At 38.9% G+C, this 17,273-nt stretch overlaps 2 protein-coding genes across 2 annotated transcripts; both read right to left on the bottom strand.

Moving 5' to 3' along the window:
* Positions 1-2,596: 2,596 nt before the first annotated feature.
* On the bottom strand, positions 2,597-13,272 carry ASNSD1 (asparagine synthetase domain containing 1). Its single transcript, XM_058549406.1, has 3 exons — positions 11,812-13,272; positions 11,067-11,248; positions 2,597-2,946 (listed from the first exon to the last, which is right to left on the bottom strand). Exons 1-3 carry the CDS (start codon positions 13,270-13,272, stop codon positions 2,661-2,663), a joined length of 1,929 nt encoding a protein of 642 aa, XP_058405389.1. The 3' UTR covers positions 2,597-2,660.
* Positions 13,273-13,281: 9 nt separating this feature from the next.
* Positions 13,282-17,061, bottom strand: ASDURF (ASNSD1 upstream open reading frame). The gene is made up of 4 exons (XM_058549407.1): positions 16,892-17,061; positions 15,305-15,358; positions 13,982-14,057; positions 13,282-13,364 (listed from the first exon to the last, which is right to left on the bottom strand). The coding sequence occupies exons 1-4, from the start codon at positions 16,979-16,981 to the stop codon at positions 13,294-13,296; spliced, it is 291 nt and encodes a 96-aa protein (XP_058405390.1). The 5' UTR covers positions 16,982-17,061; the 3' UTR covers positions 13,282-13,293.
* Positions 17,062-17,273: the final 212 nt, after the last annotated feature.

The following is a 17,273-nucleotide window of genomic DNA, read 5'->3' as shown; positions in this document are numbered from 1 at the left end:
GGGCAAGATTAAGAGTTCAGTTGTGGACCTACTGAGCCTGATGTACCTGTGAGAGAACCAAGTAGGGACATCAGAGATGCCTTAGATACACAGGTCCGGGCAAGAATGGCAGCTTGGGTTATGTATAGCTTTGGGCAGGCTTAGGGTACTGAAGCCAGGGGAGTGGCTGAATCACCAAGGGAGAGAGCAGAGAAGAGTTGAGAACCCAGGATGGAGACCTGAGGAATTTAATATTTAAAGGTCAAGTGGAGAGGGTGGGGTCAGTAAAGACAGAGTGAGCAGTCAGGAAGGCAGGAGGAAAACCAACATTGGTCACAGAAGCCAAGACAAGTGTCTTATGAATAAGGGAATGGCCGCCTTCACTGGATGCTGCTGCTATGTCAAGGGAGCTGAGAACTGAAACTTTCCCACTGAATTTAGCAGCCTAGAGTTGAATATAACAATAATTTTTATAATAATTGTTAAAATTAACAATTTTATTATAATAATAAATAGTTTAATACTAAAAACAGCTATCATTTAATACTAAAAACAGCCAGGCATTACCTGGCTAGGTAATATTAGGTTTTTGGTGATTGTTTGGGGCAGAATTTCTCTTACTCCAACCATGTCATTATTTTAGCTGCCATAGAGGTAGTGAATATTAGTAAATTAATGATCGCTGTTCCACGGCAAGGGATGTCCAAAAGTGACTGCTTTCTTTAAGAGATCTGCACGTTTGCACTTATAAAGTATGAACAATATGTGTAAATTCCTCTATTCAAAAGGTTTTTGCTCAGGTACCCAGATGGTTCTAAGTGTCTCAAATCTTGGGAAAGATTATTCCTTTGTTTAAGGATTAATGTAGAACTTTATCCCAGAGTTTATGGGATTAAGTAGCAAGAAGGTTGTAAACAGTCAGGCCCTCTGAGGACTGAAAAAAACAAAAGACCCACAAACCATGCACACACAGTATCCTGCTGGAGCAGATACCCTACAGAGGTCCAACTGATTAAATTAATACATGCAAAGCTCATAGAATGATGCCTGGCTGTTTTTAGTATTAAATGATAGCTGTTTTTACTATTAAACTATTTATTATTATAATAAAATTATTAATGTTAACAATTATTATAAAAATTATTGTTATATTCAACTCTAGGCTGCTCAGCAAACCTTAGCTTATGTACTCCTGATATGAGCAATTCAATTTAGTGCTCAGGACCACATAGACACTTGAAGTTGTCTGCCTTCAGGTAGAGGGATGCAAGTTATTCAGGTAATATCTGAATCTGGTTTGAACATTGCATTTACCAGGAATAAATTCAGGGCACGTGAAAGTTTTTGACAGGCTTCTGATTGTCAGTATCCTAAAATTTCTTTCCCACTATGATTAAAAGAATCAACGTATGTCCAGATCCAGAAAGGGTGTCAGCCCTAATTGGGGATAGATACCAGAGAACTTGGTATGGTGGACACAATTGAATAATGTGGGTGGATGTCAAGTTGGAGTGGAGTAGGGTGAAAAGGTGGAGAGGAGAGTATGGATGGGAGGCAAGACGTAAGCAGAGGAAGATATAGAACCAGGGATGTGCATTTTAAATTGGTATAGACAGGAACATTTTAAATGATGATAGGAAGGATGCTACAGAGAAGAGGCCGAAGATACTGGCGAGAGGAGTATAAGGTTCCTGCAAGGCAGGAAGGGTTGGGATAGAGAACAGGTGGAGGCACAGCCGTTTGTTGGGTAGATGGACGCATTTCTCTTTCTAGTGGCGAGAAGGGAGAAAAGGATGGGTGTACCTACAGGTCTATTACAGGTTCTGGTGTTGGAAAGTGGGGGCAGTTCTTGGCCTGATGATTGTGATCCCTCCATGAAAAGCCCAGGTCATGAGCTGAGAATGGGGCAAGGAGAAGGAGGTTAGAGATTTGTGGGACAGGAGAAATGTTTAAAATAGTCTTCAGAAGTTCTCAGAGGGGCCGGCCCCATGGCTTAGTGGTTAAGTGCGCACGCTCCGCTGCTGGTGGCCCGGGTTCGGATCCCGGGCGCGCACCAACCACTGCTTCTCCGGCCACGCTGAGGCCGTGTCCCACATACAGCAACTAGAAGGATGTGCAACTATGACATACAACTATCTACTGGGGCTTTGGGGGAAAAATAAACAAATAAATAAAATTTAAAAAAAAAAAAAGAAGTTCTCAGAATGGACAAATGAGCTGCCTAATGAGATGTAATAGAAGTACCAGGTATTAGCTCAGGAGCGTGAATCTCAACTAAATCGTTTAGTTTCTCTACACCTTAGTTCTCTTATCTGTTAAAGAGGGCCCTGTCTAAACCAGGCCTCTGACAACAACAAAAACAAATTGAGTTATTTCTGGATGTAGCTACCAGGAAGAGCCAGTAAAAGCTGCCTTCTTTTAGTATTGCTGGTGGGACATTACCATCTAAGAGTTCAAAACAATGTTAATATTACAGTTTAAAATATCCAAGTTGTTCTTTCCAGTATAATCTCTCTTTCTCCAGAGTGTCAATTTGACTAAACTGGTTATATTAAGCTACATACTTAAGTAAAAAGTCATGTAATGAACTTTAAAACCACTACATTATACAATAATAAAGCAGCAGAGTGTTTTATTTTTATATAATCACCATTCAGTACATATTGTTACATTGTGAAATATTACATTTTAATCTCCTTTTCAATAGAAAGGTTTTCTAAGGAAATAACTTGGAGCCGTTCACATTTATCAGATGCCTTTTCATTATTCTTTTCCATTTTTGCAATTCTGGATCCAAACTGCATGGCCCGTTTTGGCAGAAGAGCAGAGGCTGTTAAACCAAGTTCTACTGCTGCAAGACGCAAAATTAATTTCTCACCAATTCCACGGGGTAAAGTCAAGTTTGCCTTTTCCCAAACTGGTAGGGAATTTAGAAAGGAGACAACATTTTCATCCAGGAAAGGAAATCTAAAATATATAGATAAATATAATCACTATAAAAAAATAAAATCAATCTTACGATTATTTTGCACTTTATTCAATATGTTAAAATTTATAGTATAAAATTAATTTGGGGAGCACTATTTTTCTCAATTAAAATATTCTGGGTATTTACACAATTTTACAGCTAAAGTTTAATCACATTAAAAAAGTATTTCAGGAGAGTGACGTCAGCATCATGGCGGAGTGAGCTTTCCCGTGAATTCTTCCCCCACAAAATACAACAAAAGTAACAGCCACAGACCAACAACGGAATCCCAGACAGTCAAAAGCTGGAGCGGAGGGATCCACACTGCCGCACATCTGAGAGCGGAACGTGCTGGGCCGCCGGAGGAAGTGGGGAGAGGTAAGGAGAACTCCGCTCCCTCCCCATCAGATCAGCGATCCGGTCCGCGCGGCTCCCAGAGAGGGGGGAGGGGCGGCCCTCGGCGGGAAACTGTAGCTCTTCGGGCTCTCTCAGCCAGTGGGAAACTCCCGCACAGAGGGCTCAGAGGAGCCACAGGGCTACCATCAACATCTGAGCAACCCAGAGAGCGGATAAAGAGGGGCAAACGAGAAGCCTCCCACGTCAGGGACCCAGAGGGCAAAAGAGAGAGCTCCCCCCTCCCCGCAACCTGGAGTCTGCAGATCCACCAGATCTAGCGGTCCGAGGCAGACCTGAATAAACTGGACTGAACCCGTGGATCGCAGTGGGGAAAAGAAACAAAACAAAACAAACAAAACTGCGGATCGCAGCAGAAAAACTGGGGCAGAGCACAGGGGGCTTAGACTACACAGCCCTTTACCACCACACAGTGGCGGCAGGTGGAAATTGCAACCAGAGACTTCCAGGATGAGGAAAATCAAAACCAACACAGGAACCACAATGCAAAAATATATGAAATCACCAGACCAGAAACAAAATGACAAGCACCCAGAAATCAACCCCGAAGACACAGAAATCCATAAACTAAATGACAGAGATTTCAAAATAGCTATCATAAAAACACTCAACGAAATACGAGACAACACAGACAAACAATTAAATGAGATTAGGAGTTTCTTCACAAAAGAGATTGAAATCATAAAGAAAAACCTATCAGGGCTGATGGAGATGAAGAACACAATGGAGGAGATAAAGGAGAATCTGGAATCTTTAAAGAACAGAGCTGACAATATGGAGGAAAGAATTAGTACTTTAGAGGATAGGAATACAGATATACTCCAGATGGAAGAAGAGAGAGAACTAAGACTAAAAAGAAATGAAGAAAGACTCCGAGAAATATCGGACTCTATTAGAAAATGTAACATAAGAATTATAGGTATTCCTGAGGGAGAGGAGAGGGAAAGAGGAACAGAGAACCTATTCAAGGAAATAATAGCTGAAAATTTCCCAAATCTGGGGAAGGAGCAGGAAATACCAGTAAGCGAAGCCAACAGGACTCCTATATATATTAGCAGACAAAGGCCTTCACCACGACACCTAGTGGTAAGGCTAGCCAGGGTCAACGACAAAGAAACAATATTAAGGGCAGCTAGACAAAAACAAAAAATAACGTACAAAGGAACTCCCATCAGGCTCTCAGCGGATTTCTCAACAGAAACTTTTCAGGCTAGAAGAGACTGGAATGATATATTCAAAATACTAAAAGACAAAAACTTTCAGCCAAGAATACTCTATCCAGCAAAAATATCCTTCAAATATGATGGAGAAATAGTAACTCTCCCAGATAAACAAAAGCTAAGGGAGTTCATGGCCACGAGACCGCCACTACAAGAAATACTCAAGAAGGCCCTCAGGCCTGAAAACAAGAAGAGAAAGGGAACACAAAGCTTGGAGTAAGGAGAAAAGTAGGTAGACAAACTCAGAAAAATAGTAGATCTTTACCGGAATAGGTTAGCAACCACTTAAATACTAAACTCAAAGATCAAAGGAAGAAATTCACCAAAAATCAATTTAACCTCATCACTGTAAACACACAGCCACAACACAAGATAGAATAAGGTATAACAAGAGCAACTTAGAAGGGGAAGAGGAAAGTGACTGAATTGACTTAGTATAAGGAAATAGGAGGCTATCAGATAATGGACTATCTCATACAGAAGATTTTTCGCCCAAACCTCAAGGTAACCACTAAACAAATAATCAAATTAAAACCACATATGATAAACAAAGAGAAAACTAGAAGAATCATAAGACAGAACAACCAAACTGAATTGGCAGTCCAAAACAAATGGGACAAGAAACAAAGGAAATGCAAAAGAACCAGAAAATAAGTGACAAAACAGCAACATTCAACCCTCATATTTCAATAATTACCCTAAATGTAAATGGATTGAACTCTCCAATCAAAAGATACAGAGTGGCAGGATGGATTAAAAAGCAAGACCCAACAATATGCTGCCTTCAGGAAACACATCTTAGCACTAAAGACAAGCACAGGCTCAGAGTGAAAGGATGGAAGACAATACTCCAAGCTAATGGCAAACAAAAGAAAGCAGGTGTTGCCATACTCATATCAGACAAAGTAGACTTCAAGATAAAACAGGTTAAGAAAGACAAAGAAGGGAAATATATAATGATAAAAGGGACACTCCATCAAGAAGACATATCACTTATAAATATATATGCACCCAACATAGGAGCACCAATGTACATAAAACAACTATTAACAAACCTAAAAGGAGAAATCAACAACAACACAATAATAGTAGGGGATCTTAACACCCCACTTACAGCAATGGATAGATCATCCAGACAAAATGTTAATAAAGAAATATTAGACTTAAATGAAAAACTGGACGAGATGGACCTAGTAGACATATACAGAGCACTCCACCCAAAAACAGCTGACTACACATTCTTCTCAAGCGCGCATGGAACATTCTCTAGGATAGACCATATGTTGGGAAACAAAGCAAGCCTCAATAAATTTAAGAAGATTGAAATCATAACAAGCATCTTTTCAGACCATAAGGCTATGAAACTGGAAATGAACCAGGAAAAAAAAACTGGGAAAGTGACAAAAATGTGGAGATTAAACAACATGCTACTGAACAACCAATGGATCATTGATGAAATTAAAGGAGAAATCAAAAACTATCTGGAAACAAACGAAAATGATAACATGCCATATCAAACCATATGGGACGCAGCAAAAGCGGTCCTGAGAGGGAAACTCATAGCGATACAAGCCCACCTTAACAAACAAGAAAAAGCCCTAATAGGCAACCTTAAATTACACCTAACAGAACTAGAAAAAGAAGAACAAACAAAGCCCAAAGCCAGCAGAAGGAGAGAAATAATAAAAATCAGAGCAGAAATAAATGATATTGAGACCAAAACAACAGTAGAAAGGATTAATGAAACAAAGAGTTGGTTCTTCGAGAAGATAAACAAAATAGACAAACCCTTAGCCAGGCTAACTAAGAAAAAAAGAGAAAAGGCTCAAGTAAATAAAATTAGAAATGAAAGAGGAGAAATTACAACGGATACCATGGAAATACAGAGGATTATAAGAGAATACTATGAGAAATTATATGCCAACAAATTGGACAATCTAGAAGAAATGGATAAATTCTTAGACTTATACAACCTCCCAAAATTGAACCAAGAATAAATGGAGAATCTGAATAGACCAATCACAAGTAAAGAGATTGAAATAGTAATCAAAAACCTCCCAAAAAATAAAAGTCCAGGACCAGATGGCTTCTCCAGTGAATTTTACCAAACATTCAAAGAAGATTTAATACCCATCCTCCTCAAACTATTCCAAAAAATAGAGGAAGATGGAACACTTCCTGAATCATTCTATGAGGCCAACATCACCCTGATACCGAAACCAGACAAAGACCATACAAAGAAAGAAAATTACAGGCCAATATCGCTGATGAACATTGATGCAAAAATCCTCAACAAAATATTGGCAAACCGAATACAACAATATATTAAAAAGATCATACACCATGATCAAGTGGGATTTATACCAGAGACACAGGGATGGTTCAACATCCGCAAATCAATCAACGTGATACATCACATCAACAAAACAAAGAATAAAAACCACATGATCATCTCAATAGACGCAGAGAAGGCATTTGACAAGATACAACATCCATTTATGATAAAAACTCTCAATAAAATGGGAATAGAAGGAAAGTACCTCAACATAATAAAGGCCATATATGACAAACCCACAGCTAACATCATACTCAACGGGGAAAGACTGAAAGCCATTCCTCTGAGAACAGGAACGAGGCAGGGCTGCCCACTCTCACCACTCCTGTTCAACATAGTACTGGAGGTTTTGGCCAGAGCAATTAGGCAAGAAAAAGGAATAAAAGGAATCCAAATAGGTAACGAAGAAGTGAAACTCTCACTATTTGCAGATGACATGATTGTATATATAGAAAACCCTAAAGAATCTGTTGGAAAACTGTTAGAAACAATCAACAACTACAGCAAAGTTGCAGGGTACAAAATCAATCTACAAAAATCAGTTGCATTTCTATATGCTAATAATGAACTAACAGAAAGAGAGCTCAAAAAGATAATACCATTTACAATTGCATCAAAAAGAATAAAATACCTAGGAATAAATCTTACCAAGGAGGTGAAGGACCTATACAATGAGAACTACAAGACATTATTGAGGGAAATCTACGATGACATAAAGAAATGGAAAGATATCCCATGCACGTGGATTGGAAGAATAAACATAGTTAAAATGTCTATATTACCTAAAGCAATCTACAGATTCAATGCAATCCCAATCAGAATCCCAATGACATTCTTCACAGAAATAGAAAAAAGAATACTAAAATTTATATGGGGCAACAAAAGACCCCGAATAGCTAAAGAAATCCTAAAGAAAAAGAACAAAGCAGGAGGCATCACAATTCCTGACTTCAAAACATACTACAAAGCAATAGTAATCAAAACAGCATGGTACTGGTACAAAAACAGACACACAGATCAATGGAACAGAATTGAAAGCCCAGGAATAAAACCACACATATACGGACAGCTAATTTTCGACAAAGGTGCTAAGGACATGCAATGGAGAAAGGAAAGTCTCTTCAATAAATGGTGTTGGGAAAACTGGACATCCACATGCAAAAGAATGAAAGTGGACCATGTGCTATCGCCATTCACAAAAATTAACTCAAAATGGATCAAAGACCTGAAGGTGAGACCTGAAACTATAAAACTCATAGAAGAAAATATAGGCAACACACTATTTGACATTGGTTTTAAAGGAATCTTTTCGGATGACATGCCTACCCAGACTAGGGAAACTAAAGAAAAAATAAACAAGTGGGACTTTATCAGACTAAAGAGCTTTTATAAGACAAATGAAACCAGAATCAAGATGAACAAACAACCAACCAGCTGGGAGAGAATATTTGCAAAACATACATCTGACAAGGGGTTGATCTCCATAATATATAAAGAACTCACACAATTGAACAACAAAAAAACAAACAACCCGATCAAAAAATGGGCAGAGGAAATGAACAGACACTTCTCCAAGGAAGATATACAGATGGCCAATAGGCACATGAAAAGATGCTCAACATCACTAATCATCAGGGAAATGCAAATCAAAACAACACTAAGATACCACCTCACGCCCGTTAGAATGGCTATAATCACCAAGACAAAAAACAACAAATGTTGGAGAGGATGTGGAGAAACAGGAACCCTCATACACAGCTGGTGGGAATGCAAATTGGTGCAGCCTCTATGGAAAACGGTATGGAGATTCCTCAAAGAATTAAAAATAGAGATGCCCTATGATCCAGCCATCCCACTACTGGGAATCTATCCAACGCACCTGAAATCAACAATCCAAAGAGGCTTATGCACCCCTATGTTCATTGCAGCATTATTCACCATAGCCAAGAAGTGGAAGCAACCTAAGTGTCCCTCGACTGACGAGTGGATTAAGAAAATGTGGTATATATATACAATGGAATACTACTCAGCCATAAAAAAAGACAAAATCGTCCCATTTGCAACAACATGGATGGGCCTGGAGCGTATTATGTTAAGTGAAATAAGCCAGAAAGAGAAAGACAAACACTGTATGATCTCACTCATATGTGGAATATAAACCAACACATGGACAGAGAAAACTGGACTGTGGTTACCCGGGAAGTGGGGGTGGGGGGTGGGCACAAGGGGTGAAGGGAGTCATATATGGGGTGATGGACAAACAAAAATGTACAACCCAAAATTTCACAATGTTAGAAACTATTAAAATATCAATAAAAATCAAAAAAAAAAAAAAAAAAAAAGTATTTCACAAGTGACTTTTTTAATACATATGCTACAAAATAAATAAATTTTGCCTCAATAAATAAATTGGTGTCAAGAAATAATTTCAAATTGTTTCACAAGATATCTTTGGGGATGCCTTGAAAATAAGCATGGTCTTAAGTCAATTATTCAATCTCTGTCTCTTCTTTATCATGTCTAAAGAAATTGAACTTTAGGGATATGAAATCAATATAGAAGGCCTCTACAATCCTGACCTTACGAAATATTTTCTAATGGTATCAAAATTGTTTAATTATACTTAAACATTTAAATAATGCCAAATCGGTGTAACAGAACAAAGTATTAGATTAAAAAAATAACTTTCTGCCCTTTTGGCTTCCCTAATTTCTTATAAAATTCTGTTCTTTTTTCGTTTAAAATACTTTCACGCTCCCCCCCCACTCCCACTCCTCAAAATGCAATACAGTTACACTAGTGTTTCTATTTTATTACATCTTCTGGCTCAAGTAGAGAGACTGGAAAGGGTAAGGGCATTTGTTAAATAGAATATTTTATAAAAATGAATTAATTGTAAAAGCAAATTAATTTACATATAAAAGAATCTAATCAACAGATTACTGTTAATATGTATGCCAAAATACATGATAAATTGATTATTTAGATCTAGCCACTATAATGGTATTTGTTAAACCACAATTCTGTATTAGCTGTTTTAAACATTCTTCATATGCACTTTTACCTGAGGGTATCACATAGGGCCTTTAGAATTAACTGCTTTGCCTAAATAAAATAAATTCCCTTTTCTCTGACCTAGCTGAAGAAACGGACTGAATTTCTCTCTCTCACACACACTCACCCTTCAAAGGGAAAGCATTTTATAGATTTTGTATTCCGGCATTATTTCTTTATAGTGAAATTTTGAAAATTATCATAGAATAACATAGTAGACAAAATTTTCCATGTGTCAGAACTGGTGACATTAGAATGATGACAATGTAAAGGCAGCCACGGTTCAGTGGGGAGACGGAGACAGAAGCAGAGACGAGCAGCAGTGACGTCTCAGAGCAGGTATAGCCTTGTAATAAGCTACCACTTACTAAATTCACCTACTTGAACAAATTTCTGCTTTTCATAACTAAATGACACATCTTCCTTTACCCTTAATGCTTTAAAAAGTTGTATTCAGGCACTTGTCTACTACCATCAGAAATATGTTGTAGGTAAAAATAAACCTCTGAGATTAAAAAAGAATACATGTAATGAAAATGCCTTGATCTCTTTGAAGGTTAGGTAATCTGTACATATGACTAAACTGTGTTCAAAAAACACTGAACGGAGGGGAAGCCAGTACTGGAACCACCATTTACGTCAGTATGGACCTATATAGACAGAAATGTCTCTAGAGACAAAACCAGGTTTGTAACACTGGAGGAGAAAGCTTGGGAGTAGGGCCTATGCCCACATTGGGAGAAAAGCAAACATTTCAAACAAAACAAAACCCTTTAAATACCCTCTCTCAGTATTTCACCTCCTCAGTTTTATAGTCTTTTTCATGTAGTCTGAAAAGCAATCATGTCATCGTGTCATCTTTGGAAATGACTGGCAAGACAGTTTTTGGAGAGCGAATTCTAGAAAACTGTTCCTCCACCTCCTCCCCAGCTTTGCTTCTGACTCTGCTGTTTGTAATAAAAAGCCAAGATGTTATTGTTGCCACTGTTACTCATTTGAACAGTCTCCAAAAAAAAAGGAACCTAAAAATCTCCTTTCAGAGTCTATTGTTTTCACAGAATTACCCAGCAACACTCAGATAGATACTTAGAATTACCTTGCCTCTTTTCCATGATCACCAATAACTCTGTCATCACGACCAAGATTTCTAGAAGAAATTCGACCCAGTTCCATCTCGATTTCCTTATTCAATCCTTCCAGCCCATGTGCCTGAAAGCGAACGCGATGACGAGAATAACCTGCAAGTTGCTCATCTGCACCAATTCCAGTAAGAACTACCTGTAAGGTTCAAAGAAATCCATATAAAAAAACATTCTCTATTACACAGTAAGGACAATAACTAAGATAAAAGCAAAGCTTAAAAAATCATAATCTCAGGGCTGGCCTAGTGGAACAGCGGTTAAGGGCGTGCGCTCTGCTTTGGGGGCCCGGGGTTCGCAGGTTCGGATACCGGGTGTGCACGGATGCACCGCTTGTCAAGCCATGCTGTGGCGGCGTCCCATATAAAGTAGAGGAAGATGGGCACGAATGTTAGCCCAGGGCTGATCTTCCTCAGCAAAAAGAGGAGGATTGGCATTGGATGTTAGCTCAGGGCTGACCTTCCTCACCAAAAAAAAAAAAAAAAAAAAAAAAAATCATAATCTCAAAGATAATATTTTCAGAGAAAAACTACAAGGCAAAGTCATAAAATAGTAAAATATGCCCAATTTTTAAAGTCATATATATTGTTATAGTTTAAATGCAACTAAAATATGCTATATTCTTATAACTTAAATGCTAAAAGCTTTAAAGGTTAAAATTAGGTCTCAGAAATTCTTCCAAGCAGAAATACTGTGCCATACCTTTGCATTGCTCTGATATGATTTCACTTCATCCTGGGTCACTAACCAACCAACTCCTCTAGAAGCGAACCAGACTGCACAGCCAATACTATCATCCAACACCGTATCCAAGGGCTGAACTAAGTGGCATATTTGAGTTGTTCTGAGTTTTTGCAGTTCTTCCAGAGAAACGTTAATTTCAACAAAATTCCAAATCCGGGAAGGGTTAGCAGCTTGCAGTTCCTTTAGTCCCGCTCTTCCTGTGATTCGATCCGGTACACTGAATTGTCTATCAGGACTATCAGCAGCAGCAGCAACACTTTTAGAGGATTCTTCAGAAGGTACTTCACAGTGATTTTTCTTCTTTCCACTTTTCTTGTTAAAACTATTTAGTGTGGGCTTTTCTTTAGTCATGAAAGCCACATTGAGAAGATCAATTGGTTCATCTAAAGGAATATGACGGTCAGCAAGGGTTGCAATAACCATGGAATCAATACCCCCAGAAAACAGGATGGCCACATTTGCTTTTCTATCACAAGTTTTTGAAACCTCACTTGGTGTCAGGTTTCCATCTCTAGGTAAACACAACACACGTCTCTTGACTGCCATACTCAGGACATTAATGAACTGCTGAACTACTTCCTTCGTGTGTCCATCGGTAAGAAAGACCTGAAGTGTCTCTCTTGTAGGTGGGATGCTGGAAATGTTACTGCAATGAATCTCAAACGGAGCTTGTGGCAACATCATGTTTAAAGGAACGACAGGTTCTTTAAGATAGAGTTTGGCTTCATTTGCTACCACTGACACGAATGTTGGCAAGTTTGCTGCAATTTGAGTCAGGCTATCAACACATTCTTTGGTAACATTCTCTCTAGAAAAATATTTCCAAGGATACACTTTTAAAACCACAGATTTGGAAATGGCAGTAGACTTGAGATCAATTCTGAAAATTCCAGATGCTGGAACTTCTTGCCACTGATTGGCCACTCCAGATGTTTGGGCACCAACTGAAGAGAGGCAGAAATTCTTGCCCAAATTACTAAAATGCCAAAGCAAGCTACGGCGACCAAAAAAATCCCTACCAAACCATAAACAATGACTAGATGCTTGATAATATATAAAAGACCAAGGACCTTGGACTTCTGAGAAGAGTGACAAAATATCAGATTCATTCTTACAAGAGGTAAGATAATCAAACATTATTTGAGTATCGTTTTCCTCAGCTTCAACCTTTATTCCACTAAACACTTCTCCATTCCACAGCAACACGTTGCCTCTTTCATCTTCCACAGGCTGGGCAGTCAACACACCTCTTAAGTGAAGGACATGACCAGAAAATAAACACTGGTAGTTAATATTAGACTTTAACAACTGTTTACTACTATCGGGTCCCCGTCGTTTAAGATTATACAGCAAATCCTCTTTCCAATCTTGGCTGAAATGCTCAACAGAAAAGCATACAGAACAACAAATGCCACACATTGTTCTGTGAAAACAAGTTGACTATTTCTTGATTTTGGTCTTCTCTGAGTTTTCTATTTCTTGGTATTCTTTTTTCAGCTCATCTAATATATCTGTGAGGGGAGGGGAGAAGAAATATTAAGTAAAATAAAAATTCTTGGACCTTTACCAAGTAATTCATAGGGCACCATAGGCTATTTACCAAGACCAAACCATTTGAGCATATGCACTGTGTTAGAGTAAATAATAATTTACAACAGGCTTCTAACGATGGATGTTTATCTTTTAGGAAAATAGTCTCCGTTTATTAAATGCTTCTGTTGGCCCTGGCGCAGGGCTATGCACTTTATATATACCATCTTATTTAAATGCCACAAGACTCTGGAAGCTCAAAGTAATTCACTCAAAGTCACAAAGGTAGAAAGTGGTAGAACAGTTTTTCATAACTAGATCTGTCTAAAACTCTAAAGCACATGTTAATTATTGCTTTCTAATGCATCTTATGTATTTTTAATTGATTTTTACTGTAGACTCATCTTTGGAAGGCTAATTTGAAGAAAACCAAATCACCGCATTAATTTTATTAACAGGTATACCACCGTCCAATCTTTAGCTATACAGTTAAACATTCAGATATAGATAGTATAATTCATGCACTACCATAAATTTCTACAGAAAGCCTACAAAAGACTTTCTGTGTGTTTCCAAATAACATCCCAAAGAAACTTACTTTTGCTTTCAGAAAGCATTTCTGTTCGGTCTGCAAGAAAGAATATGTTGCTGTTCTGTTGCTGCCTATATACTTTCTGCAAAACATAATTTAGGCTAATATCATGATTTGATCTAAAAAGTAGATGTCAAATCTCTGAACCCTATTATTGCTTATTCTTGAACTTTAGTAACATATACCTTAGCAAATACAAATAAACAAAAGTCACCCATTATCCTACCATCTAGAAACTGCTACCATTCACACTGAGGTGACACTTTTTCTCTGCATATACCACAATACCATTTCTCTTTAACAAAAAAGGCTACTGTAACTACAGACTTATAATTTGCTTTTATCCTGAACAATATATTGAGAACACTTTTTCTCAGTAGTAAGTGTTCTTTTACATTACTATATGAGTATAACATACTACAGTTTATTTGGTCGTCCTCAAGTTTTAGACATTTAAGTTGTCACCAACTTTTCACTATTATAAATCAATGTTGTGATGAACGTCTTTGTAACTAAATCTTTGTGCACTCCCATGATTCTTTCCTAAGTATTAATTCCTATAAATGGAACTGCTGGGTCAAAGTGTTACACAGTTTTAAGCTTCAATAAAGCAGTCTGCCAACTTGCCCTCTAGAAAGTTTGTATTAATTGTGCCTTAACTTCTAATATTCCACAAGTGACAGTATGAGAAATGTCTAACCTGTCAGTTATCAAATTATCTTTAAAATGCTGTAAAGGGCTCAAAATAATTTCTTCCTGAACTTTAAAATGTAATTTTTGATAGTATAACTACACATGAAGTAGTAGCTTGCTTGTTATGAATACATTAATGGAAATAGCATTAAATAACCATGTTAAATATTTGGAAGATCTGTGTAAAAATTTTTGGCAGGGAGGGGAAGCATTTATCTTTTTTGTTTTTCCAACAATTATCCACATTCACTTAGAAATAGTCTCCACTCTTCTCAACATAAAATTCACTTATTTCAAAAGAAAATACCACATTCAAGTATAAAATAAATAACATTACTGATTATAGCTCCAAGATACCACAGTACAATTTGTATCATTTGGTTCAAAGGTAATGTGAATTGCACATGATGGGGAAAAGATATCATCAACTATGATTAATCTATAGATATCTATATATGATATATATATAAAATCTTGGATGCTTTTCACTGTTGCAATTTAACTAAAAAGATGCTGAAATCTTGTAAATTTTAATATAAATATAAGTCATATATGATTCTTTTAACTTTTGTATATAGTTAATAAGATACAATCAAACCCTCCCACATACTATTCAGAATTACTCCAATAACTCACCCTGTTCTTCTTCAGGTTAGAAAGTTCATCCACAACAATTTTTTGTTCTTTAATCTATTGAAATAAAGAAAAACATCTTAAATCAGAGGTTCTCAAAGTATGCTCAATGAGGGTGCTTTAAAATTAGAGAGATGGGATAGGGGCCATAACGGGCAGTCTGTGACTATGCGGACTCTTGTCAACAGCAGTCTGGGGCGAGGAGGGGGAGACAGAGTTGGAGGAGGAAACAATGAGTAGACTTGCCAAGTGTTAGCCCATTGAGCCCAGCCAGGGAGTTTGGTGTTGGTAACCAGCATCCAGGCAAGGGCGGTAGTTACTAAACAAGGTTTATACCTTTTAGTTACACAATATGCACACAAAGTAATACCAGTTTTTCAATGATTTATGTTTTAGCTTTAAAAAAAGAAAAAAACCCAGCAAATGGAATGAGGGGTGAGTTACTCGCCCCCCCAATACCAATGGTTTTCATGATTTATGTATAAATGGTGCAGCCAGACATTCAGAACAAGCAAGTGGTACTAAATGCCCTACCTGGGGCAGTAAGACCTATCACTTTCCATCTTTGCTTTATTCCTCTTTATATCTCAAAGACTAACACAATGCTGGCACTGTTGAACTAGGCCTCGAAATAGGAGAGGGCTCCACTAAGTGGAAACAAAGTTTTTTTTCTAACTCTTTTCAGTAAAGGTAGTTATTCTGTGAACATGACTGATTACATAGTATCACTATTGCCTCTAAAAGCAGGTTTTATAAAATCTTTGTCCTACCTCAGGAACCTCAGGCATCTGTCATACATCAGTATAAGTGGCTTGCTCTGGTAGTAATCAGAGTGGGCTGTATGAGGTTTGAAAATTCACCCTTGGGGGGGGTTATTAGAGACTTGCCCAAGATGTCACTGTTAGTTTGGGACAGAACCAAAGTAGAATCTAGGACATCTAACACCTGAAAAGCTATAACCATCCCCATCTCCTATATATTTTTTAAAGGTTTTGTCTGTTTATGGCAGTTAAGATATATATTATATTGTCCCCACCTCCTGCCCCCTTTTTGGATGGAGGAGTGACAATCAAATCCGTGTTTTAGGATCATTGCTCTGGCTGATGTGGAGAAGAGAATGGAAGGTAATGATGGACGAAGCGAGACCAGTTAGGAAGCCTTTGCAGGGTAGATGAAGGTGGCTGGTGATAAACGGACATATTTGAAATGAGCTTCAGAAGCAGAACTGACAGGACTTCGCGATGGACGTCAAGGATGGTTCCCGGGTTACTGGCACGGACAACTGGATGGTTGGCGGTGACTTTTCTGAGATAGAGAACATCGGCGGCAGATCTGGGGTGGGCAGTATTTCTAAAAGTTTAAATAAAGAGAAAAAACCCCAACCAAATCTCCGCCTCACTGCCTCCTGGGTCTAATTTCGGTGCAAACTTCAGGGTCTGCCTTAATTGTAGCTGTCGAACGCTAAGAATAACAAGAGAGAAGCAGCTGGGCAAAGCCGAGAGCGGGCCACGCGGCCGCGGCAGACCTCCCCCGGGGCTGAGCGGCGCTCCGTCCCGAGCCTGCGGGCCGCTCGCCTCGTCCCACACTCACCTTGTTGCTAAGATCCTCTTTGTGAGGGGCTGAGTCGTCGGTAGGGACCAGCCCGGCGCCGTCCTCCGGGCGTGTGCCCCGGCTAGGCATCTCCACCGAGGGAACGGTACGCGGGACGCGCAGCGCAGCTGGCGCCCCAGGTGCCTCCCCAGGTGCCTCCAGCCTCCAGCCTCCAGCCCTCAGCCCCCAGCCTCCGCGCGTGCGCGCTCCCAGCGGCTCCACCCCCTCGTTTCCTTCCCTATGAGTCCTACCAATAGCTTCTGCGCACTCACTGGAACGCCTGCGCAGTCCGGGTTTGGCGTGGGAGCAGTTCCGCGCGTGCGCACAGATGCTTAGGGAGCGCGTGAGCAGAGCCTGGTTGTGAAATCGGAGAGGTTCCTGA

The sequence above is a fragment of the Diceros bicornis genome, chromosome 10 (assembly GCF_020826845.1).
Source record: "Diceros bicornis minor isolate mBicDic1 chromosome 10, mDicBic1.mat.cur, whole genome shotgun sequence".
Lineage (NCBI taxonomy): Eukaryota > Metazoa > Chordata > Mammalia > Perissodactyla > Rhinocerotidae > Diceros > Diceros bicornis.
Note: the sequence above shows the minus strand (reverse complement) of the source record. Positions and strands in the feature narration are given on the sequence as shown.